This window comes from Canis aureus, chromosome 5 (genome assembly GCF_053574225.1).
Source record: "Canis aureus isolate CA01 chromosome 5, VMU_Caureus_v.1.0, whole genome shotgun sequence".
NCBI classification, from domain to species: Eukaryota; Metazoa; Chordata; class Mammalia; order Carnivora; family Canidae; genus Canis; species Canis aureus.
In genome coordinates, this window is record NC_135615.1 from 23,266,179 (window position 1) to 23,290,600 (window position 24,422).

A 24,422-nucleotide genomic window follows, 5' to 3' on the forward strand; every position below is an offset into this window, starting at 1 on the left:
CACAAGAGCATTCAATGCAAGGAAAGAACAAAATGTGCAATAAATTTAAGCCTAAGTTGGAGTCCTCTGTTGGAAGTCAGGAGGCAAATGTAGAATTAAAATGTGAGTTAGTAGCTGAGAACTGAAAAGGTCCACATGTGGCACAGAAATGTTTGCTGCACAGAAAAACCAAACGGAATCTGCTTTCTATGAAACCCGGAAATAGGGTTGGTGGGTATTTCTGAACACAGCCCCTGCCTTCCCCTCTCTGTTGTTGATTCATTTATTATTTTCCAGCACCTTCTCAGGTTCACTTTGGAGTGAGTTACCCATTGATGCCTGTCCTTCTTTTTTTTTTTTTTTTTAAGATTTATCTATTATGATAGACACAGATAGAGAGAGAGAGGCAGAGACACAGGTAGAGGGAGAAGCAGGCTCCATGCCGGGAACCCGATGCGGGACTCAATCTCGGGACCCCAGGATCGTGCCCTGGGCCAAAGGCAGGCACCGAACCGCTGAGCCACCCAGGGATCCCCCGATGCCTGTCCTTCTAAGAGAACAGATCTGGTTGGAGTAAGGCCTTTATTCTGGCTTAAATATCTGGACTGGGCTTTTTCTTTTTTTTTTTCTTTTCTTTTTTTCTTTTCTTTTCTTTTCTTTTAAGATTTTATTTATTTGGGGGAAGGGGAGAGTTTAGAGGGGAGAGGGAGAGGCAGGCTCCCTGATGAACAGGGAGCCCAAAGCTGGGCTCGATCCCAGGACCCTGAGATCATGACCTGAGCCGAAGACAGATGTTTAACCAGCTGAGCCACCCAGGCGTGGTCCCTGGACTGAGCTTTGGTATAGGAGCAACTGCCCTTTATCTTCAGATTCTGTCAAAGATAACAAAATGCATCCAAGAGAATTTTTTTTACAAAGGGTATTTTTGCCTCTCAGCAGCTGACTTTCACCTGACAGAGACCATAACAGTTCTCCATCAGTCTTAGGGCTGACATTTTCTAAAATAGTTGGGTAACTAATCACTAAATAATTAAAATGGATTACATTAGAATGCATTTCTGCATATATTTCTTGGGCTACTATAAATATACTTCTCCGTGTGCACACAATTTCCTGTATCTTTATGTGTTTGCAAATTTCGTCCCTAATTGCGCTGCATATTACTTTCAACTTAGAGCTTTTCCAAGTCCTTCTTGAGGCGGTAATTATGTCTGAAAACATCCCTAGAGTCGGGCAAAGGCATTTATTGCTTTGAGAAGAATTCCTCTGTCTTTACAAATACAGTGAACGAGAGTCTGGAAGCAGGGACAGAAAACCCAGAGGCGGAGGTAGACACAGGGAAGATGAACAGCTGTGCAAGGCGGGGAGCAGCTGGCAGGGTAGGGGTGGCTCCGTGTGCCGTGCAAACCCCACCTGCCTCTCCTGCCATCACCCTGGGCCGGAGCTCCTGGCTTGGCCACACCTGCCATCTCCCCAGGTCAGCACCTGACTTAGAGTTTCCAGCTCCAGTCCCTTCCCAAATATGGAACCACAGGACCAAGACTTCGGTTCCCACTTGTGATGTTCCCCAGGGGGTACGATGGGCCAACATTCAGCAACATCTCAAAGGCCAATCCTGCCAACTGACTCAATCCTCAGACTCTTTTCACCCCAAATGTTAGCAAGAAGTCTCCTGAAAGGAGAAGTGACTCTGTAATCGCTCTTACCGGCGCCTTCCTGGTATCTCAAATGCTGTTCGTCACCCCTTAGTCACCCACAGGGCCACTGATTCATCACTCTTAAAGTCTAGTGAGTGACTGTGTAAGTGGTAAGCTGCCCGGAAAACCCTGATTTTCTATTACTTTCAAAGAAAGAATAAAGAACGTGGTTAGAGAGGGAGGAGTCACCAAGGCAAGTGCAGATCCTTCTTTTGCCTGCTGAGCCCTGAGATCATGTCCCTGTTCCATTACAATGTGCATGTGGTCTGAGCAGGTCACTGCCACCCTCTGCACTGTGATCCCCCAGATGCACACGCAGGCATGCAAACTCAGACCCGCAGATAGACATACGTGCACAGACACGCATGTGTGGACACACATACACACACACACATCCGTGTCTCGTTGCTCTGCGCACTCTAAACCACTTTCAAAGCACGGGCTTCGTGGTCGATGGCAGTGGTGCTGTTTGCATGCACCACATCCCATATGCCGTCGAGGAAGCTGCCCCACCAAAGTCTGAGTTACGGACCTCAAATCTCGGGCAGAATCAGATACGCTGAAGACACTGGGCAGTGTCCTCCACCAGCACATCTGCTGAAGCTACCAACCCTGGAGAGGTTGCATCTCTGTCCCCATGATAAAGATAAAGATTTCAGGTCAGTTGGAGTAAGTCTTGCTGTTCTCAGGAACTAATAGGTTTATATTCGGGAATGCTGTTAAAAGCTTATTATGGCACCTTTATACTTAAAAGATTCCCAGACCATAAGCTAAATATACATTTAACTTTAAAAATGGTTTTAAAGTCACATTGTTGAATCATAGAGTAAAACAGTGCCTTTAAAACTGCCCCTATCTATTCCGTAATTACACGCTTTGGATAAGAGCTTGGTTCACAGCCAAAATCCCCAGAGGATGGAGAACATGAGCTCAGGGACACAGGCAAAAGCTGACTATGATGCAGCTTGCATTTGTTTTTTCTTGAGAATTCCAAGGTGGTTAACTAATGTTAATGGAGCAATCATTTTCCACATACTATTAGTTTTACATTTTTCTTTTGTTTTCTTTTCATTCTTCCTTCCTTCCTTTCTTCCCTTCTTCCTTCCTTCTGTCTTAATGAAACAACCTCTGGTGATGGAGTGTTTGTAGAAAAGCAAGATTCTTTAGTATCCCCTTGCCTTGTATGACAGAGTGTGTGGAAATAAAGGATTAATATGTAGGAATGAAATCATGTATAATGTTTTACCCTAGAGCTCTTACTCATGGTGATAAAATTCATCAAAGAAGAGTTTAAATGAAAATGTTCCTCACATATTAATTAATTAATGCCTTTACCCATAGCAAAAAGGGAAAGGAATTAAGAGAAGACGATTTATAGAAACACAACATTGGAAACCATCACTAGAGTTTTGTATTATCAGTGGTAGGCATGTCCTTGACTTGCCTGATCATGGTAAGTGCACACACACACACACAAAAATAAAAATCAGCTACGGCCACACCCTGTGTTATCCACTTTAAGTATAGCACCTCATTATTTCCTCTTTGGCATATAACAACCTATTGAATTCAGATGCAGATGCCCTTCTGAAACAAGGTTAAAAATGATCAAAACCTGGGGAACCTGGGTGGCTGGCTCAATTGGTTGAGCATCCAACTCCTGGTTTCAGCTCAGGTCAGGATCTCAGGGTCAAGAGATCAAGCCCTGCAGTGGGCTCTGTGCTCAGCACAGAGTCTGATTGAGATTCTCTTTCTCCTTTGCCCGCTGCCCCTCCCCCCATGCTTGCTAGTGCTCATTCTCTCTCTGTCTCTCAAATAAATAAATAAATCTTTAAAAATGATCAAAACTCAAAAAACTTAATAGAGATGGAAAATAGCTATACCCCATTTAACTGGATATCTTCCCTTGGGTTGAGGTCTTCATAGGGCTTATCTAACACGTGATAGAGCCACAAGAGCTTTTGTAGAAAATGCCCCATCGTGGGGAGAAATGAGAAATGTTGCCTTTACCTCTTTTATCTGCTTTCCCCCAAAATCACAGATGTTGATATTAAATCTGATAGATAAGTTTTCTTACAGCCCTTTTAATCCTAATGTAAACTTGGGAAATTTCCAAAGAAAATGCCTGTGTTTTGGTAAAGCACCCCCAGAAATAGCAACCCCTCCAGTGTTGATATAAAGTTAGATTTTCGCTTCACCACACAGAAACTCTTTGCTTCTCTAAGTCTTAAAGAGTTAAGAGAATAGATGGAATGCCTTGGGAATGTTGGCAGGGGAAGCCAGAGCTCCTTCCCCTTTGCTTCTCACCCTGGATGGAATCTTGAAACCACGAGAACCCAGTGATAACCTCCGGGCTTATGCTCTTCCCTAAATTTTGGGTTGACCTGCCCCAAAAGTCAGTTCTGTGTCCAAAGCGGTTCCCCGACAGGGAGGGCTGTGCAATTATCTGCAGGGTGAGAGACTTGTTTTTACCTTGTCCCTGGTTAGTTCCCAGAGACAGAGAGAAAGCATTTTGATTTAGGAGCTATTTGCTAATCCTTGAGGGAAAACAGTCCCTGCAGATTAGTGAGGGTAGAGGGAAGGTAGGAGAGGAGAGTGGGACAGAGGAAACAGAGTTATTTTGACTGCATTTTTCCCTTGCCTGATTAAATCTTGGTGACATTTGAACTTTGAGTTACTAAAAGAACACAGCCCTGTATGTGGGGCCTGGGACCAGAGGGGTAAAGGCGGGGCCTGGAGCTGGCATGGCTGCAGGGCTGCTTGGCTCGGAAGACCTGCTATGTAGCTGGGACCGTCTGCCGTGGGGCCTGACTTCCCGGGTCCTGAGGACGTGCCGAGGGGGACGCCTTCGGGTCCTGCAGCTGATGCTGAAACCATGGTGCATCTCCAGGGCTGTCTACCAGGTGGGACTGAAGCTCTTCTTATGTTTCTTTGTAGCATCAGAAACCAGTGCGGGATGATGGGGGAGCAGTGTATGCTGTTGTTACATGTTTAGTATTTTGATGAGTGGTGTAATAATGGGGGAGCGGCTAATGGTGATCAAACATCATCTTCTAGGTACCAGGCACCGCGACAGGTGCTTCGTACACAGGATGCAATTCAGTCTTTGAGCAACCAGATAAAGTAGGTGCTTTTGTCACTATTTTGAGATGAGGTTATTGGAACTCAGAGAAGTTTATCATTCGTTCAAAGTCACGCTGCTGGTGAAGGACAGAGCCCTGTGATTTAAAGCAAAGGTTTCTGGCTATAAAGACAAGGATGCCTTTTCCGTGAGCTCATGTTCCTCTCACATGAGAGATGCTGTTTTCTCAAAAGATGTGCATGTGTGTGTCCGTGTGTCGGTGGAGGGTGGGGGGGGGGGGGCCAGCTAGTTAGGAGCCGTGGCCATGCACAGGAGACAAGGAGGGAAGAATGCGGAGAAACAGCACTGAGTCTCTGTCCTCACCTCGCTGCCCTTTGGTGGCTTCCCCGGCAGGCTCTGCAGTCAGACATCCACACACGGCCTCTTCTTCTCAAGAGAGAACATTGCCTGCAGGAGGGTGGCCCTTCTTTTGAGTCCACCGGCTGGGGGTGCAGGGCACTTCGCAGGGGAAAATGAGAGGGTCTGCTGTCCCCAGCCATCTGTCCAGACTGGTGGCATTCCCCCAGGCTCCGCTTGCCACAGGGACTGCCCCAGCTCAGACTGAGAGAAAGGACCAGACCTGACCAGGGGTGTGAAGGCAGAGCATTAAAGGGGGGGCTCTTCCCCAGACTGCTCTCAAAGGGGCTGTCACTAGCTCTTCCTCCGTTGATGGTTTCCCTCATTAAGTCAACTTGAGTGGTTTTGCTGTCTTGGTTAGCTGGCTCACCCCACTGCTTGGAACCAAGGACGTACAGCTGGCCTTTGTGCTTTTAGGCATAATTTGGCAGCATATAATCCCTTAATGAACTGTAATGGCTAAACAGTGCGGGGCCATGTGGCCTCCCCTCCCCTGACCTCTCCTCATGGAATGTCTGGACTCACTGAAGGGACGTCTCCTTGGAAGACGTGCCCAAGAGCCCTGCGTTGATTTCACAGAGGGACACAGCCCTCCAGGGCTCCCACTCCTGCTTCCTCATCACCTCGTCAGCAGACGGGGTGCACACGGTTCAGGTGGTTTCTGGGAAAGAGCTCTTTTTCCAGAACTCTTGTGTTTGAAGGGCACATACCTTGAGTGTTACTACAAACAGCAAATCTGTCTGTAATAGATCAGAAAAGAAACTTGAAAGCAGTCTTCCCAGATTTGACAGTGGGCTGAAAAATGCATACGGTTTTTCCAAACGATGAGTTGTGAATCTGAAAGAATCCTGGACAAAGTCTCCCAGGTGGGAGAGTCAAGTAGTCACGTGGTTGGTCTGCCCATCTGAAGCTTTTCCTGTACTTCTGGTTGGCATTTGGTATAATTCCATAATCAGGACCATCCTAATGATCTAATTCTTCTTAGCTGTTGCTGTGATCGCGCATGAGTCTGGGGGTCTCGGGTCCCTACCTGGATCTCCCACTTTATCTCTTGTTTGTCTTCTCTGGTGTCTCATCAAGTTATATAAAAACCAAGACTCTACATCAAGTAAGCAGGGCGGGCTAGCCCCCACTCAAGGGGCTTTTTCCAGGACTTCCCTTAACTTTGTGAGTGTCCTGAAGAGAACACTGAATTATTGGCCTCCAGGCCTGGAAAAAAAAAAATGCTGCTGCTCAGCCTTACCTCAACTCACCAGCCCTGTGAGAAGCTAATTGCACATTGGGCTCATTCACCGCCTGCCTGTGGCTGAGCCAGGCTGGTCAGCCCGGGGCCAATGCCTGTGACCTGCACAGCCTTGTCCACAGCCAGCAGGTAATGCCCACACGTGCCAGAGGAAAGCAGTCACTGAGCAGGGAGCCAGGATGGCAAGTCTAATCACTGACCCAGGGGTCCAGGTTGGCAGCTTTACCTGTTCCCAGCCCCCACTCACACTGGCAAGCAGAGTTGATTTGAAAGGACATTTAGAATAAAATACTGGCTCATCCTCAAAAGCTCACAGCCTCCTGGGGAAGAATCGAGAAACCAAATAATTGCATTTTGACTAATAACATCCTCAAGGTAAGAGCAGAGAGAAACTAATGTTGCTAGGGGAAGACTTTACCAGAAAATCTTGTATTCTCCCACAGCCTTTGCTTCCTCCCTTGTAAAGTAGGGGTGATAGTTCAAAGTGGTGCACGGATTGAGTAAGAAGGACACATTTGTGAGTGTGCTACGCATACCAAAGCATGTAGAAATGGGACGTGCTGGGTTTTTTTAAATATATACTATACTCTTAACTTTTTTTTTTATCTTGGGAAGAATTCATCGAGAGTGTCCTTATGAGGTGACTAATGGCCATTCCTATATATTTTGTTAAGTCTAGGTGCTCTCCTTTATTCACACCCTGCTTCCACACTCATGACACTTCTGGCACCAGGTGTGGGGGGTTTCCACACCAAGCAATTAGGGCACGGACTCTCAAGAGCACAGACTCCCCAGGTTAGGAGCTGCACCCCCACATGAGATGCCAGTAACAAGTAGTAAGTCCCAGATTACACATGACTTCTGTCTGACTTGGCTACAAATCAGATGGTCCCCGGACCCCCCTCTTGGGTTCCATCATTGCTAGGACAGCTCACAGAACTCAGGGACACGCTTCTTATGTTTACCAGTGTATTATGTGATGAAGGCTATGACAGAGGATTGGGATGAACAGCCCGATGAAGAGATATACAGGGGGTGACTGGGAGGATTCTGGGCTCCTGTTCCCCTTGGAGTTTGGGTTGTGCCACCTTCCCGGCTGGTAGCTTTGTTCACCAGACTGGAAGCTCTCTGAACCCAGTACTCTCAGGATGATTCTTCATGAAGACATGATCAATCATTAACTCTATTAACAGTCCCTCTCCCCTTCCTGGAGGTTGGAGGGGTAGGGCTGAAAGTTCCAAGCTTCTAATTATAGCTTTCTGGTGCCCAGCCCCCATCCAGGAGCCCAGCCAGAGTCGCCTCATTAGAACAAAAAACACAGCTACCACCCAGGAAATTCCAAGGGATTTAGGAGTTCTGTTCCAGGAACCAGGGTCAAACACCAAATAGTAGAACAGAAGATGTTCCCCTTGCTTTTATCACTTAGGAAAATTAAAAGGGTTTTAGGAGCTCTGCGCCAGGAAGGAGGAGCAGGGACCAATATATATTTTTTCTATTATTTCATAGCAGTGGTTTCATGGTTTACAGTCTCTCTTGTTGGCTAAAGTGATGGCTGTCAATCCTGGCTGAACTTCAGATTCAACTAGGAAGGTTTAAAAACTCCCCATACCCAGGCCCAACTCTCAGAGATTCTGATATAATTGATATCAGAAGTGGAGTCTGGGTATTGGTCTGTTTTTAAAGCTTTCCAGGTGATTCTAATGTGCCAGCGGGTCCCTGAGCAGAAGGAGGCCCAGTCTACTGTCAGACACTAAGCAGATGTTGGCAGAACCACAAGGGGCCACCTTAAAATACACTCATACATATATTAATTTCATGAGCCCCACCTTATACCTAATGATTCAGAATAAGTATCGGGCCTGGCAATCTGTATATGATCCACAATATCAGAAAGAACCACTAACGGAAGACAAAAAAAAAGCATTATATGTCCCCTAAAAAGTGAGGGTTATAACTAAGGATGAGATAATCATGAGAAAGAATTCAGTTCATTTTCAGCCCATTGCTCGGCACGTGCATAGCGCTCCATAAATGTTAGCAGTTTTCCGTGTCACAAGAACGAACACGATCACACAGCTCCCACAGAGGTATGATGGTCAGTCAGCACAGAGTGACCCCTCTAGAACAGGACGGCAGCCCCCGGGGGCAACTTGCCTCGTCCCCAGATCCCCATCACTCTCCAGGCAGGTGGGAGGCAGCGCTGCCCAGAGCGCCCGCTCTTCCCACAGGGACATTTGCCTTTCTGCAGTGGCTGGCGCTCAGCACTTCTTTCTCGCGTCACTCTCTCGGACCAGGCCTCACTGTGGAGCCTACAATCGATACAGAATCTATAATTCGATAATCCAGGGTAGGGATATTTTGAAAGAAAAATAACTTAAAAATAACTTAAAAGAAAAATAACTTAAAATTAGGCAAACTTAGGTGTGAAGGGAAAATCACAGCCCATTCCAATGTAAGAAAGCAAACACCATAAGCATCATGAAATCCAGAGAAATGACGTGTCCGTTAATTAACTGCCTGACACATCGCTGTTACCCTTCTTTGTCCTGTATCTTATGACTGCCTTACTCCGTGATCTCTTCTTCCCTGGGCAATCACTCTCTTCCGCTAGCACGGCTGATCAAAAAGTGTCCCTTCATTACTGTTAAGCTAGAAAGCTTTCTTTCAGAGGCCCAACACGTTGTTGGAAATAGTGCGCAAATTTTTGGAATTGCTGTCAAATTTGGAAAGCCTTCTGCCAGGCTTCATTTCCATATGATCTGTTACCGAACATACTTGTTTACAGTAAAAGCACAGGTATGTGCCCTCTAAACACAGGAATTCTGGGGAAATTCAATTACATTCTATTCCCTTTGATAAGAAAAAAAGAAAATTATAGGGTGCTTTTGTGATTGTGTATGTTGTATATTATATATACTACTGACAGAGGGAAAACCTTCCACTCCTTGACAAACTCCTTACTTATAATTTTACCAGTCTGATAGTTGGAAGGTTTCTCCACAGACTAGATTCTGGCTCTTAGCATTTCATTTTATTAGTTTTTTAAAAGATTTAATTTATTTACTTGACAGAGAGAGAGAGAGAGAACACAAGTGGGGGAGTGGGAGAGGGAGAAGCCGGCTCCCCGCTGACCAGGGAGCCTGATGAGGGGCTCCATCCCAGGACCCTGGGATTGTAACCTGAGCTGAAGGCAGATGTTTAACCCACTGAGCCACCCAGGAGCCTTTGGCTCTTTGCATTTTAAACTTTATTTCTCCTGTGTGGATGGAGGTCACATACCTCCACAGCCAAGTGCTATAACATGTAGTAATATCTGCATAAAATCTCTCTCTGGTCTGTCATGGACGACACAGGTGTCAGTAGCACCTAGGGGTGAGGAAGCTGGCTAGAACCCATTTCCACACTGGTACAGCTCACCTCCACCTTTTCATAGCTGGAAATGACTGTGAGCCTCACACATACATATATCCCACTAGACTCAAACTACATGTACCTCTACTCAACTTTACCCTTAGCTGAATTCCAAAAATGCCCCCAGCTACCTCATCAAGAGGGAAAGTTTAATAGAGGGGAGGGCAGTGCAGAAAGAGCCATGAGTCATAACTGATGACAATTAAAATAGCTCACTTCTACAAATATGAGTATTTGCACATATTGCCAGGAATTGTCCTGGAGACTTGAGAGAGACCCCAAGAAGTAAGGAGCCCTGAAGTTTAAGCTTCATGATAAATGCACCCCTGTACCCTTCCAGCCACCCCCCAACCCGCCTTGGTTGTGCAGCATGAATTATAGGAAAAATAAAATAAATAAGACCAATAACCTGAATTATTGCCATGCCATAAATTGCTTCTGGCCCCAAAGATGGGGATCACATATGTTTGGCATATGTGAGCCTGTTTTAGATTGTGATAGTTTTTTTAAGTTGGATGTCATCAGTTTTTTTAAAAATTTATCTTTTTTATTTTTGGTCTATTTGTAGAAACTGCACCCTTCATGAGAGTTGTCAACTCTGTTTCTGCTTTTTATTTTCTAATGCCTGCTGAACAGAGCACAAAAGGGGCGACTTACCTGGTCCTCCTGACTTCAGGATGGAAGCTGTATCAGAGAAAGTAGGGCTGCAAAAATGTCCCAGGGCACATTCCCATCTTCCTCCAGGAAGTGTGGTCTGTTCCATGTTTTCAAATTATCTGTGTTCACCCATCACTGCTGCTTCTGGGAGGAAACAGGGCCGTGGCTCTCGTGACCACCCGAGTATCAGGAATCAGGGAAGAGTCCTTTTTAAATCATATGTGCCAGTTCCGTCGCAGTGCTCTGCCCCCAGCTCTTCATGCCACAGAGCCAGGCCTGCAATGATCTAGCCACACTGGGGCAAGTGAGCTGATCCATGAGCTTGGCCCTACCCTCGTGGGATGGGGTGAATTGTCCAAGAGAAAGGTGTGTGTGTTTTCTTCCTAGTAGAAAACCTGTTTCTGAAACTGAGAGGTTCTAGAGATGGAACTATTCTGAAAGTGCAACTCTGTCAGCTGTCTGCATGATGAGTTATAGTGATGTCAGGGCTGCGTTGCCCTAACAATGAGCAAGTCCTCCAAAATGAGATTGGGTTTTTCACCGATCCATCCGTATCTTCTGAAACAACTAATACAACCAATCTGGGACCGGTGGATTTTGCCATGATTCCAGCAAACGTTTCCACATGTGGAAAGTTAGGCTTTGATTCTCAATTTGCTATTTTGGCTGTTCCCCTTTCATCATTGCGTTATGGCAATGTATGTTTTCAAAGGGCTGTGCCCTTTGTATTATTTAATGCCTACAGATGGTGTGGGGCTTAGAGTTTTCTCCAGTGATCTGTAACATGTGTTCCGGGTAAAGGAGCGGGGGGGGGGGGGGGGGGGAAGGAGGTTTGCACCCAGAAGAACAATTAGCTAGTATCGTATGTCTTTCTAAGTTTTGTCAAGTCTGTGCATTTGTGTGTTTTACCCTTTTCTGCCACTCACTGGTTGGTGCCTGTCAGTAAAGGATGATGTGTTCGCGTTTCCCCCAGCGCTTGAACGTCACACACCCTGTCTTTTGCAACAGTCTGTTCCCACATTGACACGGAAGCACGTCTCTGCAATCAGACCGGGAGCGAAACTCCCATTCTTGGATTTTCTCATTCTTCTTTGATGTGGACAGAGTTTGCAACCGATGTAAGAACTCGATTTTTACTTTGTTCGTCAAATATTTTTTGAGTCTCACATGTGGTATGTTTTCATCCTCCAGGAAGGCATTTTCCTCAGTTCCAGTAAGAAAGTAGTACTTTGGAGGTTTAAAAGCCGCCCTCCAGTCAGTTACTACCTCAGCCATCTCTCACTTTGGGTGGGTCCCTCCCAACACATGCTAATCTACTTCCAAAGCACTGTGAGAATCAACTCAGAATTTTAGCTTTGGACCAATATCAGACTCCCTTTGGACAGTAGGGGCTTCTCAATTCTCCAGAGGTAGGGTCTGTGGATAGTAATCCCATTGGAAAGGGAGTAGCCAGTGTTTCACTTAAATTGTACATTTGGGTGTCTCTGGGTTGGAGCTGATGGAGTCCACGGGGGCCCTAATTTCTCTGCCATCGTGTGAAAAAATGATAACTAAATCAAGAGTTTTTACCTGACATCCTCAAAATGTCCCATTCTTCACAAACTGGTGTCTTTTCAAAATCCCATCTCTCATTATCATAGGAGAGATAATTTTTCACACTTCTTCTTAACCTCAAGAGAACTACACAGGCCTATCTTTTTTTTTTTTTTTTTTTTTTTAAGATTTGATTTATTTGTTGATGAAAGACAGAGAGAGAGGCAGAGACAGAGGCATAGACATAGATTCGATCCCAGGACCCCGGGATCATGACCCAAGCCAAAGGCAGATGCTCAACCACCAAGCCACCCAGGCGCCCCAGGCCTATCTTTGTTATAGTTTACCTGTACTTTCCTTTCTTTCTGATTCTCCACACCACTGGGAGTGTTATAAGTAAAGGGGACCACATCCAGGCTCCGGGAAGCTTGTGGTTGGCCTTCTGTGGACAAAGATTTCAGGAGCAATGCTAGACATTTGCTCTGGGGGCAATGCTCAGCTATGCAAATTTGAGTGGATTCTGGAGTCATTTGGAAAACGAGCTGCTGCAGCCAAGTATTCTAAGTTACACTTCTGGCTTTTACAGTAAATCTGGGTATGGCCTATGTCTGCCTCAGCTAGTCCACTAATTAAAAGTGCAGATTCACTCATTCATTCATGTGTTTGCCCATCTATCCAACAAATAATGAGCAAACACCTACTATGAGCTATGTTCTGGAGATGGGATGGTGGACAAAACCAGACATGATTCCATATACTTATAGAGGTTAGATGCCAATGGTGGAGAGCTGACATTCATTCATGCATTGGCACTGATAAAATAATTATACAAACTCACATGAAATTACATTCATGAGTCAATGTTTGAGGACAAGGTACCTGGTAAGAGGATCCAATACTTGCCTGTTCCTAGATGTTCAGGGAAGTGTTCCTGAGGAGGCAACCCATGAACAGAGATCTTAAAGACAAGTGGGAGTTAACAAGGCTAAGAGGTAGGAGGGAGATGGGCAGGAATAACATGATTCAGAGTTGCTGCGGTACACAGAACAAGAAAACGGAATGTGTCAAGCCTTCTATCACCTGTCGTGACTTAATAGGTGTAATGTGTTTTCTATCATTTACGATAATGATACTGCTTGACCAGTGTGGTCACTGGGTGCTCTTGACTTAGCAGCATCCTAAGCTACCACTGGACCTTCTGAAAACTAGCTGGACTATTTGGGAAGGCCCCACCAACCAGCCTCAGCTGTAAATTTTCTTTTTTCTCAAGGGGATGAGCTCATCCACACACCAGATGGGTTCCCAATAAATGATGATTGTGCAATCTGATTATTTTCATGTCATGCTGACTCCCTTTGGAAGATGGAAACAGGGTATGTGTTCCGTATCATCTTTCTAAGTGAGGAGAATTTCCTCAATAGGGTGGCACACCCTGTAGATTGAGAGAAAATATGTGCGTTAGAACTATCTGCCCATTCCGCTATAAAGGGCCCACTAAGAATCAATTCATTTTTATCATAGGGCACATCAGTTAAAGTAACTTGGGCTTCTGCAGCAGGTACTTTGGAAATCTAAGTGACTTGACATGACAGAAATTTATTTCTCACTCATAGTAAGTCCAACAGTGTTCTGGTTGGTAGACAGCCTTCCATGGGATCACTCAGGGTAATTTTATGACTTTGCCTTCTAATAGGGACCAAGTGACCTATTCATTTACCAAAAGAAGACAGAGAAGGGAAGCACCCATCAGACTTTTTTAGGTGTCAGACCAAGCAATGGCAGTCTTCCCTTCTATTCATATCCCATTGGCCCAAACAGTCACATGACTACCCCCAACAGGGACACTGGGAAGAGCAGGTACATGGACAGCTGGCCCACCCATCACAGAGGATCAGGGCATATCCCCTGGGGTTAGTGAATTAGGTGTAATTTTCAGACCAAATCTCCTCTGTAAAATGGAAATAAAAACTCTGGAATGAGAGGTTATATATAAAATACTTAGACCATGCCTGATAAATAGTAAGGGCTAGATAAATATCAAGCCATTATTATCAGTGTATTCATTTGCTACAAAATAAAAGCAAATTTGCAGATATCCAGTCATTTTGTATTCTCTCATCTGAGAAATGAGTGGAGATACAAAACAGTATTTCTTGATTTCTCTAAGAAAGAAAAAAAAAACCCTCGATTTCCAAGATGTGTGTAGGACTGTTATTTGTGAGCTTCCTTTTAAGTTTCTTGGGGAAATTTAAGGAAGTCTCTTGACAGACAATTCTGTTGGAAAATAAACAAGCTGAGACCCACGCTTAGAAGCAGGCAATTTGGCATTTTAGGTAGCAGATGCCACAGGGGACCCAGAGCTGAATGAAAGTCACAGGGTAGTGGTTCCTAGGAATCTGAAGGGCCCTCTGTTCTCTCCTCCCTGAGGAGCCTGGATCCAGGCTGGGGGGCTGCGTCTCCCACACCATGCAGCTTTGTTTGTGTTTCCCTAAGGGAGCATTCTGTCTGTGATTTCCCTGTTCTGGGGAGGCCTCTGTGGCTTTTCCACAGCGCCTTCTGGTCTGGGCCAAATAACCTGCCGTTTGTTTTCTCTCTTGGCCAAGAGCTCAGGGCACCCCCAAGCATTTTCTGAGCAAGAGGAAGTGCTTGTTGATATTCCGCCCTGGGGGGCAAATTGCAGCTGACCCCTCTTTGGAGGGCTCGGATCCAGGCAAGGCAGCAGAAAGGGAGTGAAATGCCAGCTCTCACTGTGTGCTGGGGTCGGAATCGGGGACACGGATGAGGTTGGTTGGCCTCCTTTTAGCAACTGATGCTATATTTAGTTTACCTCCCACACCCATGAAGCCTTAGGTAAACCCTTGGAAAAAATTGGCTCAGCCGTTGCCACACAACTTGGCCTTCCTCTGAAAGCTCTCTGCAGGATATTCAGAGCAGATCACCTGATGATATCAAATCTTAAAAGAAAAAAAATAATTCACAGCTTCTGAATCTTGATAGACATTATCAGATAACCATTGCAGAGAGGGAGTTGCTGAGAGGGGATTCTGAGAGTTCCAGCCACGCTGTCTAATAAAATTCCCATATTTAATCCACTTTGTAGAATAAAATACTTGGAGTGCTGGGGAATCTTGTTAAGGTAGCATAAGCCCTTCTGTTCTGTCAAGGCTACATCTCAACCACTCAAGGGAACCACTTGTCTAGACTGGTTCTAACTATAAAAAGTAAAATAAATTAAAAGCGTTTCTCTGGTTCCAAATCTTCTGCATATACATTAACTCTCCCAAGGATCCCCTGAGGTAGCTACTATGATTACTGTATTTTACAGATAAGAAGTGGAGGGTGGGTCACTCAGCCCAAGGTCACCTAGCTCCTACGAGACAATCACAGGCCTGATTTGCACCGGCTCTTCATCACTGTGTTTAGTGATTGTAGAAAACACCAATTCACATACTACAGTGTCAAGTGTGTAGCAGCAGGAGGTCCTTCCTGGTGCCCACCCCGGTCCCTCACCTCCGTCACGAGTTTCGGGTCAGCACCGCAGCAGCCTGTCTGGAAATCCTCAAGACACAGTCTTTGGGTTGCCTTTCTCCCTCTTCTGAAACTACTTGTCTGCAGTTTCTTTGTTGTGTTAGGAATTGAAGGATAAAAAAGGAGCTCTTCCCCCCCCCCCAAAAAAAATCCCTGTGAAATACCCACCTTCTCCATGTAACCCTAGATTCTATTGCTTTGGTCTAAGTTAGAGGTTCTTGATGGTAATAGCTGACATTACTTTGTATGTGCACTTCTCATGTGTATATTGAACCCTCAAGGCAACCAAATGAGGGAGGTACCATATTGTCCAATAATATGCACAGGGAAGGTTTAAGTCACTCACTCAAGATCAGACAGCTAGTGAGTTGTAGGGCCAAGATTCAAGCCCAGCCAGTATTTAAGTTCAAAATTCAGGATTTGAAGCACTCCGCAGTGTGGCCTACATGGGGATCCCACTTGAGAATCTGCTGCCTGCCAAGCTCTTTGCATGGAATCCCCACATTATCTCCTTCCTCTTCCTGTTTTACTTGCCTACTTACTATTCCTACCGCCAGCCGCAGGAATCATGAATGCAAATGCTCCTGCCTTGTACCATTGTTGTTGTAATCAATCCAGTATTTCTTGACCAGAGCAAGGGGACATGGTAGTGCAAGCATAATGGAACCTACAGCTCTAGGGCTAAATCTCAGTCTTTGCACCCGCTAGTTGTGGGATCACTACTTTGTTAATGAACTTCAGTTCCCTCCACTGTAAAATGAGCATTAACAAGACCCCCCAAACGTTGTTGTAATGAGTAAGGTATTGCACTGCAAAGCTCTTAGCATTGTTCAGTAGACAATAACCATTCAATACAAAAAGGTAGCCACTGTGTTAACAGTGTTTTACATTTCATCAACCAACATTTATTGAGTTCCATGCCAGTCTATGTGCTGATAGATATTGAGGGAGAAACATAAAAGAAGAGGACAAGATATTTACTGCAACTTTTAAGGCAACGGGGTATATTAGGCAAGTGGGGAAGAAGTAACTGGCTATGTCCGGCAGGAGCCAAAAGAGACCGTGAGAAGGTCAGACAACAAATGCTGCTGTATTTGAGAGGTGCTCAGAGCAGGGTTCAAGGCCCAAGATGAAGAGTAGACAGGATTTATCCAGGCTGTAGTTTGGGACACGGTTTCCAAATAGGAGAACAGTGCAAGCAAAGGGAAAGAAACATACAATGTACCCACGGTTACCATATATGATCAACCTTCTAAGTGGCTTAAGGTAGGGGTGGGAGTGAGAAGAAGGGGCAAAGAGATACAAGGACACAAATAGGAAGGAATAGAATGAGGAACCAAAGGCAGAAAAAAAGCTCATGATTTGTGATTTGCTCAACTCTGTGAATTAATATTGCAGCCAGAAATAACATCAAGGATTCCCAATTCCCAGCTGGGTTCTCCATATGAGACACTTCATTCCCGGCAAAGGAGGATTTACACTACCTCCTTTTTCCTTGGACTCTGCCTGAGATAAAATACAGACCAAAAAGAAGTGGTAAGATCCATAAACATCAGCAGTCAGGCAGTATATAGCCTGTTGGAGGTACCCACCTATTTGTTTAATCTTTCAGCTTCAAGACAGACTTGCCTTTGCACACAGACATCTGGGCAGAGTCAGAGCCATCCGCCAGAGAGGGCTGGTCTTGTCATTTATAAACTGTTTGGGTTACCCTCTGGTTCAGGGTCTGCTGACTCTTTTCACAACTTTCCAAGCCAGTGATTTAACAAGAATGTTCTGGACAAGCAGACACTCAGTTCTGAGGCCTGGAGGAAGTGTCCAGTGTGGAGGCAGGAGGGAGGATCAGAACTGAATGTGGAACTCATGGTGAACCTCAGTTTTCAAAAATGCTCAAAATCTCTTGCTTTCTGCCCCTCCCAGGCATTTGTTGAAGGCCAAGACTTGGGAGTAGTTCATTTGCTTTGTTTTCTCATCCAACTTTGTGCTGTTCTCCAAATTGCTCACGCTGGTCAGAAATTCATGTCAATTCATGTGCATCTTAAAACTCACTGCCAAATCAATTCACAATTTTCTATGCCAGTGGGAAAAATACAAAGCCATGCACTCACAATTATTTTCTTTTTCCTAGCTAATAATTAATTTTTTTCCAGTTGCATTGAGGTATAATTGACATAAGCACTATATAAGTCTAAGGTATACAGCATCATGATTTGACTTACATATATCATGAGATGATTCCTACAATAAGTTTGGTTAACATCTATCTCATATAGAAAGAAAGAAAGACAGAAGGAAGGAAGGAAGGAAATGTTTTTGCCCTTGGTGAGAACTCTTGGGATTTTTTTTTCTCATAACGACTTTTCTATGTGCCATAGAGTAATGTCAGCTGCAGTCATCAGGTTGTACACTAAATCCCCATGACTTAATTTATTTTATAACTGGAACTGTGTACCTTTTGACCACCTTCCTCCAATTCCCCCACCCCCTACCCTCTGCCTCTGATAACCACAAGTCTGATCGCTTTTGCTATGAGTTTGCTTTTTGTTTTGTTTTTAGATTTTGCATATAAGTGAGATAGTACAGTATTTGTCTTTCTGTGTCTGACATGTTACTCAGCGTGATGCTCTCAGCATCCATCCATGTTGTCAAAAAAGGCAAGATTTCCTTCTTTTTATGGCTGAATAATATTCCATTGTGTATATATACTACAACCTCTTTATTCATCTAGCCACTGATGGGCAGTCAGGTAATTTCCATGCCTTGGCTATTGTAAATAATGCTGCAAGGAGGGGCGCCTGGGTGGCTCAGTTGGTTGAGCATCCGACTCTTGATTTCCACTTAGGTCATGATCTTGGGGTCATGAGATGGAGCCCTGCATTGGGCTCCGCACACAGCAGGGAAACTGCTTCTCTCTTTCCTCCTCGCTTTCTGCCCCTCCCCCAACCCATGCTCATTCTCTCTCTCTAAAATAAATAAATAAATATTTTTAAAATAATGCTGCAAGGAACATGGGGTGCAGCTAATAATTTTAGGTTGGCATCATGCTGTGCCTAAGATGAGGAGACATTTGGAGATCGAACTGATACAGATTCACATTACCTGTCTCCACCAAATACAGGTCCATTGTGTACCCGTGGCATGAACCTGCCAAGCTATTTAGTTGTTCTGAGCCTCAGTTTCCTTTTCTACTAAATGGGGGATGAAAACCAATTTCTTATGTGATTGTTTTAGGAAAAAGATATCCTACCTAAAGCCCTCAACACATTATGTAGCACACACAAGGTGCTCAGTAAGTGGTAGTAGTTTCATTATCAATTCTTCATTCACCATTTAAGCACTCCTGGAAATCTATCCTCGCTTGGAAGACCTTTTGCAGCAGCTTTAGGGGAGGAATTTGAAAAGGCTTAAAACAAAAAACACCCCGATATTTTTTACATGCATTACCAATTTCAAACCAAGAGTGGGAGAGCCTGGAAAATATAGAAATGTTCTTCATATATACCACTTTATGTTTTAGAACAATGCCCTCCCCCTCCCAGCACTGACTACTAACCAACCCCCTGCCCCTTTCCTTCACCTCTGCTTTTCTGGACGGCTGGGTATCCCCACATATGGAGCACAGTTTCTCTGTAGGGTCTTAATACACTAGAAATTCCAAAACAAAGTAGACCCCGTCAGGGCACTGTCTTCACGTTGGCAAATCAGCCTGCCATCAGATCAAGCACCATTTCTGGTATTACCATGTGTTTTGAATTAAGGAAGAAGCTGCAACTGCAGACTACAAAGGTAGCTCCTAGCCCTGTGCAAAAGCCCACGGGCAAGTAATACCACACATCTGCAGAAGGGAGAGACCTTGAGCCAGCGAGAACTTTCTCCACCCCTGCTGACTCTTTGGCCTCACCGGCCTCCAGATCCTTCTTTGTGCATTTACAATTCAGTACCTTGGGTTAGGAGGACGATGGATCGATGACCCATTAAATGGCATTTAAGAGCAGAATTATTAAAACCAGGTTGGAGGACTACCTCACCCAATTGAATATGATGTATGCTTTGTTAAGGTCCTGTGGCATTTGATAAATGGGGCCCATCCACTAAAGAAAATTGTGTCTGTGGCTCAAAGAATTAAAATCCATGTCCTTTATTAGAAGAAAATTCAAATTGCTTTTAAAGACAATTGCTGATTGCTTCTAGCCTACCAATGATCTAAAGTATCACCAATTAAAAGGGTAATGATAGAGCCAGGGTTGTGTGCAGACCCTGCATTTCACTTGGGCTCTCTGGGGAGGGCTTAGCCAAGGTGTTGAACCTAGGCCTGCAGGTCTGTAATATCCTCCAGGTCCTGCCTTGGAGGAGCGTTGCCCATGACCCCGACAACCACATCGGCTGCCAGCAGGTGGGGATGGGGAAATGCTGCCCTGAGCCTGTGAGGCCAGCGTCTGGAAGGGCTGCAGTAGTGCTGGGGATGAGTTGCTCATGCTGGGTCTGTCTCCTGCTCCTTGAACCGTCAATGCCACTGAGCACCGTAGGGAGACTCTGATTAGAAAGGGGACCCTCCTCTTACTTTATTTTCTGTACAAACACAGCCTGACCAAAAGAGGAGCTGCAAAAACCAGGTGGAGAACTGAAAACGGGGCTCATTTCAGTCTGTTTCTTCCCTGACATCCTGACACGGTGCCGGATCCTTCGTTTTTGCTTCTCTTTTGTTTCTGTAAAGAAGGAATAAGGACTGGCTGCTGCCCTGTGATGATTCTCTGTAAAGCGAACTCCTTGTGTGCTTATGGTAGGCAGAGTTCTTCAGCTTTCCAGAGGGTGAAAACAGCTGATCCTGCCAGGTCATGACGACAAGCAGTTCTTTCGATCTGTGGGATTCCTGCCCTTGCTCACCTTAGGATAACAGGAAATGTTGTAGATGTTACAGGAGGGTGTTCCCAAGTTACCAGTATGTGGGAACAAAAACAGGATACATAATATTCAGACAAAGCAATCCCCATTTCACAAGGGGCAGAACATCTATATGTTCAAAGACTTGCGTTGGAAGATGCCCCATTATCATAAAAGTGGACACTTTTGAGGCATATGTTCTGGAGACATTACCCAATCTAATCCTTGCCACAGCCCCGCTGGGCATTGACTGCTACCACCATCTCTATCTCATGTGAAAAGACACTGAAACTTTAGAGTTGATGTCATTTGCAACTATCCCTCTGGAGGAAGCAATGGAGGCAGTTTTGAACCATGGCAGGTGCTTCTAGAATTCATGCTTTTTGTCACCATGCTGTATTGGAGCAATTATTTCTGGGTAGTAGAAATAGAGATGCATTTTAACCTCTTTTCACTTTTCTGTGTTTTCCAATTTTGCTTCTGACAATGAGCATATATTACCTGAATTTTTTTTTTTAAATTGAGGGCGTAAAGAAGGCGTGAAAAACCATATATGTTGTGGGGGGGAAAAGTCACGTTTCCTTCATCTCAGAGATGTTTGTAAAACCAGATTTAATTGGCTCTAAAACAAGGCACTTCTAATTTAAGATGAAAAATCTGAAGGAACGTTCTTAAGAAAAGAACTCCAAAAATTGGAAACGCAGAGGGAACAGATAGTCTCACCTACCACTTCTCTGCAAAATTTTAGGTCGTAATTCGTGGCCATCCTCAGCATTCTGTCTGTAGGTTAGGATGACACCCTGGTCCCCACACCTGGCCCTAGCCTTCCTCCGTGGCCTCTGCCTCTCCTTCTCTCGCATCTCCCAGCAGCCTTCCCTGCAAAAACTCCCCCTGCTTCTTCATCGTGTTTCCCGTCTGTGGTTTCCTCTTGGTCTGCACTCAAACTCACACCTTCCCATCTATTCCCAAAGCAGGCTCTCTCAAGCTGCAGTCCCAAGATGGCACACTAACTCTCCTTCTTGCCTACCAACAAGCAGGTGGAGGGTGCTGTTCTTGGAGACCCACATCCTCACCACCCTCTCCATAAGCCCTCATCATCTGGGCCTCTGCCCCTACTGCCCCTGCTTCCCTCAGAAGCCACTGGTGACCATTCACTTGTCACATCCAATGCCAGTTTCCCACCCTCTTCAATGTCTCTGTAGCTTGGATCAGCTTCTGGCTTGAAGGCACCCAGTACCCTTGGCTTCTCTCTTTCTATGTTCCCCTCCTCCTCATCTTTCTCAGTTCCTACTGCTGGTGTCTTTTGCTCCTCATTCCACCTAAATTGGATAAAGCCAAAGATCAATTCCCAGGCTTGTTCTCTTCTCTCTGGATACAGTTAACCCTTGAATAACACAAGTTTGAACTGTACAAGTCCACTTACATGTAGATTGTTTTCAGTAAATAAGGTACAGTATTTTAAATGTATTTTCTCTTTCTTATGATTTTCTTTTAAGATTTTATTTATTTATTAATAAGAGACGCACAGAGAAAGGCAGAGACATAGGCAGAGGGAGAAGCAGGCTCCCAGTGTGGAGCCTGATGTGGGACTCGGTCCCAGGACCCCGGGATCATGACCTGAGCCAAAAGCAGATGCTAAACCACTGAGCCACCCAGGTGCCCATCTTATGATTTCTTAACATTTCCTTTTCTCTAGCTTACTTCATTATAAGAATACGGCATATAATACATACAACACACAAAATCTATGTTTTTTTTTTTTAATATTTACTTATTTATTCATGAGAGACACAGAGAGGCAGAGACACAGGAAGAAGGAGAAGCAGGCTCCCTGTAGGGAGCCTGATGTGGGACTCGATCCTGGGACCCCGGGGTCACACCCTGAGCTGAAGGCAAACGCTCAACCGCTGAGCCACCCAGGCATCCCAAAATCTGTGTTAATTGACTGTTTATGTTATCAGTAAGACTTCCAGTCAGCAGTAGGCTGTTAGTAGTTACGTTTTGGGGGAGTGAAAAGTTATATACATGGGTTTTTGACTCTGTGGAAGGATGGCACCCTTAACCTCTGTGTTGCTCAAGGGCTAACTTTACTGCCTTTGAATCTCAGTATGTTTTGACTCCCAAATAGATATGGGTAGCTTACATTCTGTTGGACAAGAGGGACAATAACGAAACAAATAAGTAAGATAAGGTCATCAGGAGGGGCTTCCTGACATAATGACATCTGAGCCAAGACCTAAATTTTGAAAAAGAATGAGGCAAGCAAAGTTGTAGAGGAAGAACAGAGGGCAGAGGAAAGAGCAGGTGCAAAGGTCCTGAGGCCAAAGCAAATATGGCATGCTCTAGGAAGAGAAAGAAAACAGCATGGCTAGATAGTGTGATAAGCAGTGGGGAGAGTGGAAGAAAGAATGTTGGGAAAGTAAAAAAAAAAAAAAAAAAGGAATGTTGGGAAAGGTCGATTCTTCCAAGAAACGTTAACTTCCTACCTCATTTGGCAATCCTATCGGTGTTATCATCCTGCATTGTAATGGCGTTATTTACATAATGCCTTACATCTCCTACTGTAGGCCTCTCGAGTGGAAGGACCAGATCTTACTTGTTTCTCTATCCCCTCCAGCACTGGGTAAACACAGTCTCAAAATTAGCTGAATTTTAGCGAAGGAGAGAAAACAGAAATGAAATCTGTTAAGAGGCATGATTCTCCCCAAGTTAAAACCAGTCTTTGAATCACTAAGCAAAATGATGCCAGAAATAACATCACCCTGAACCATCAGTACAATGCAGCCAGAACATCTACGGCAAAGGTCCCTTCCTCTTTTGTCTCCGCCTGCCTGGGAATTCGGCATCCCCCAGAGCCACTCATCTGGGACAAGATTTCAGGGCGTGTGCATGTTTTTCATCTCCGCCGGACCAGCCGTGGGTGGAGGAGAATTCTTATCCCAACACAGGATAAGGTCACACTGAATTAACCCAGAAGATTTTCCTGGGGAAACGGTCTGCACGTTGGAAAACCAGCACCACCGCTCGTTAAACGTTGTCTGAGAGACTGTGATCTGTCACGAGAAGGGCTGACTCTCGATGATGGGGAGGATGACCAGCATTTTATTTCATGCATTCCACGGAGACAGACACACAGATGTGGATGTCTGCTCTCCGTAACCATCGCTTCTGAAACAGAACACTGAGAAATCTCGGTGGTTGAGGGTATAACCTGGAGTCAGAAAATCTAGTATGAACAGAAAGTGCTTGGGGTCCCTCCCCACCCCCTGGCCACCCCAAACCCTCAGAAGTCACCACCACACTGCTGCACTTCTGACAGCAGATGTGTGACACGCCAAGCAGTTCTGCACCACCAGCTGAGCTACAGTTGAACTCATTTCTCAATTGTCTACCCGGAGATAGTACCAGACCCCACAGGTTAAAGACCCAGTCCTACAAGACCTCCACCCGCACTGTAGATGCCAGCTACATGTCCAGCTTGTCCTCTTGCTTCTGACCAACAGCCGTAGCTCGAAAGATCCCACGACCTCCTCCTCAGGTTCAATGAATTTTCGAGAGCAGCTCACAGAACTCAGGGAAACATTTTACTTACTAGATCACTGGCCTATTATAAGAGGAGATAATTCAGGGAACAGCCAGATGGAAGAGATGCGTAGGGCGAGGTATGTGGGGAAGGGCATGGGTTTCCATGCTCTCTGAGTGTCATTCTCCCCACATCTCCACATGTTCACCAACCTGAAGCTCTCAAAATGTCACTTTTTTTTTTTAATGGAGATCTCATTGCACAGGCATGATTGATGAAATTATTGGCCACTGAAGACTGATTCAACCTCCAGCCTCTCCTCCATCCCTGGAGGGAAGGGGGTGCATGTGGGAAGTTCCTACCCTTATAATTTCACGATTGGCTCTCTTGGCAGGTGCCCTCAACCTCTGGGGCTTTCCAAAAGTCACTCCATTAACATAAACTCAAATATGATTGAAAGGGTTTTTTTATGAATAACAAAAGACACCTTTA

At 45.1% G+C, this 24,422-nt stretch overlaps 1 protein-coding gene across 13 annotated transcripts in view; it reads left to right on the top strand.

Annotated features, from left to right (window-relative positions):
• The window catches only part of FRMD4A (FERM domain containing 4A), a 741,134-nt gene that overhangs the window by 449,215 nt on the left and 267,497 nt on the right, over window positions 1-24,422 (top strand). For 4 of the 13 annotated variants that reach the window (XM_077897148.1, XM_077897146.1, XM_077897149.1 and 1 more), the window contains exon 1: window positions 4,406-4,579. The exons of the other annotated variants lie outside the window; for them this stretch is intronic. In XM_077897148.1, coding sequence (XP_077753274.1) covers window positions 4,421-4,579 — 159 coding nt within the window. In that variant the 5' untranslated portion in view covers window positions 4,406-4,420. Of the gene's footprint in view, window positions 1-4,405; window positions 4,580-24,422 lie in introns of those variants that run through there. 13 annotated transcript variants of the gene reach the window in all.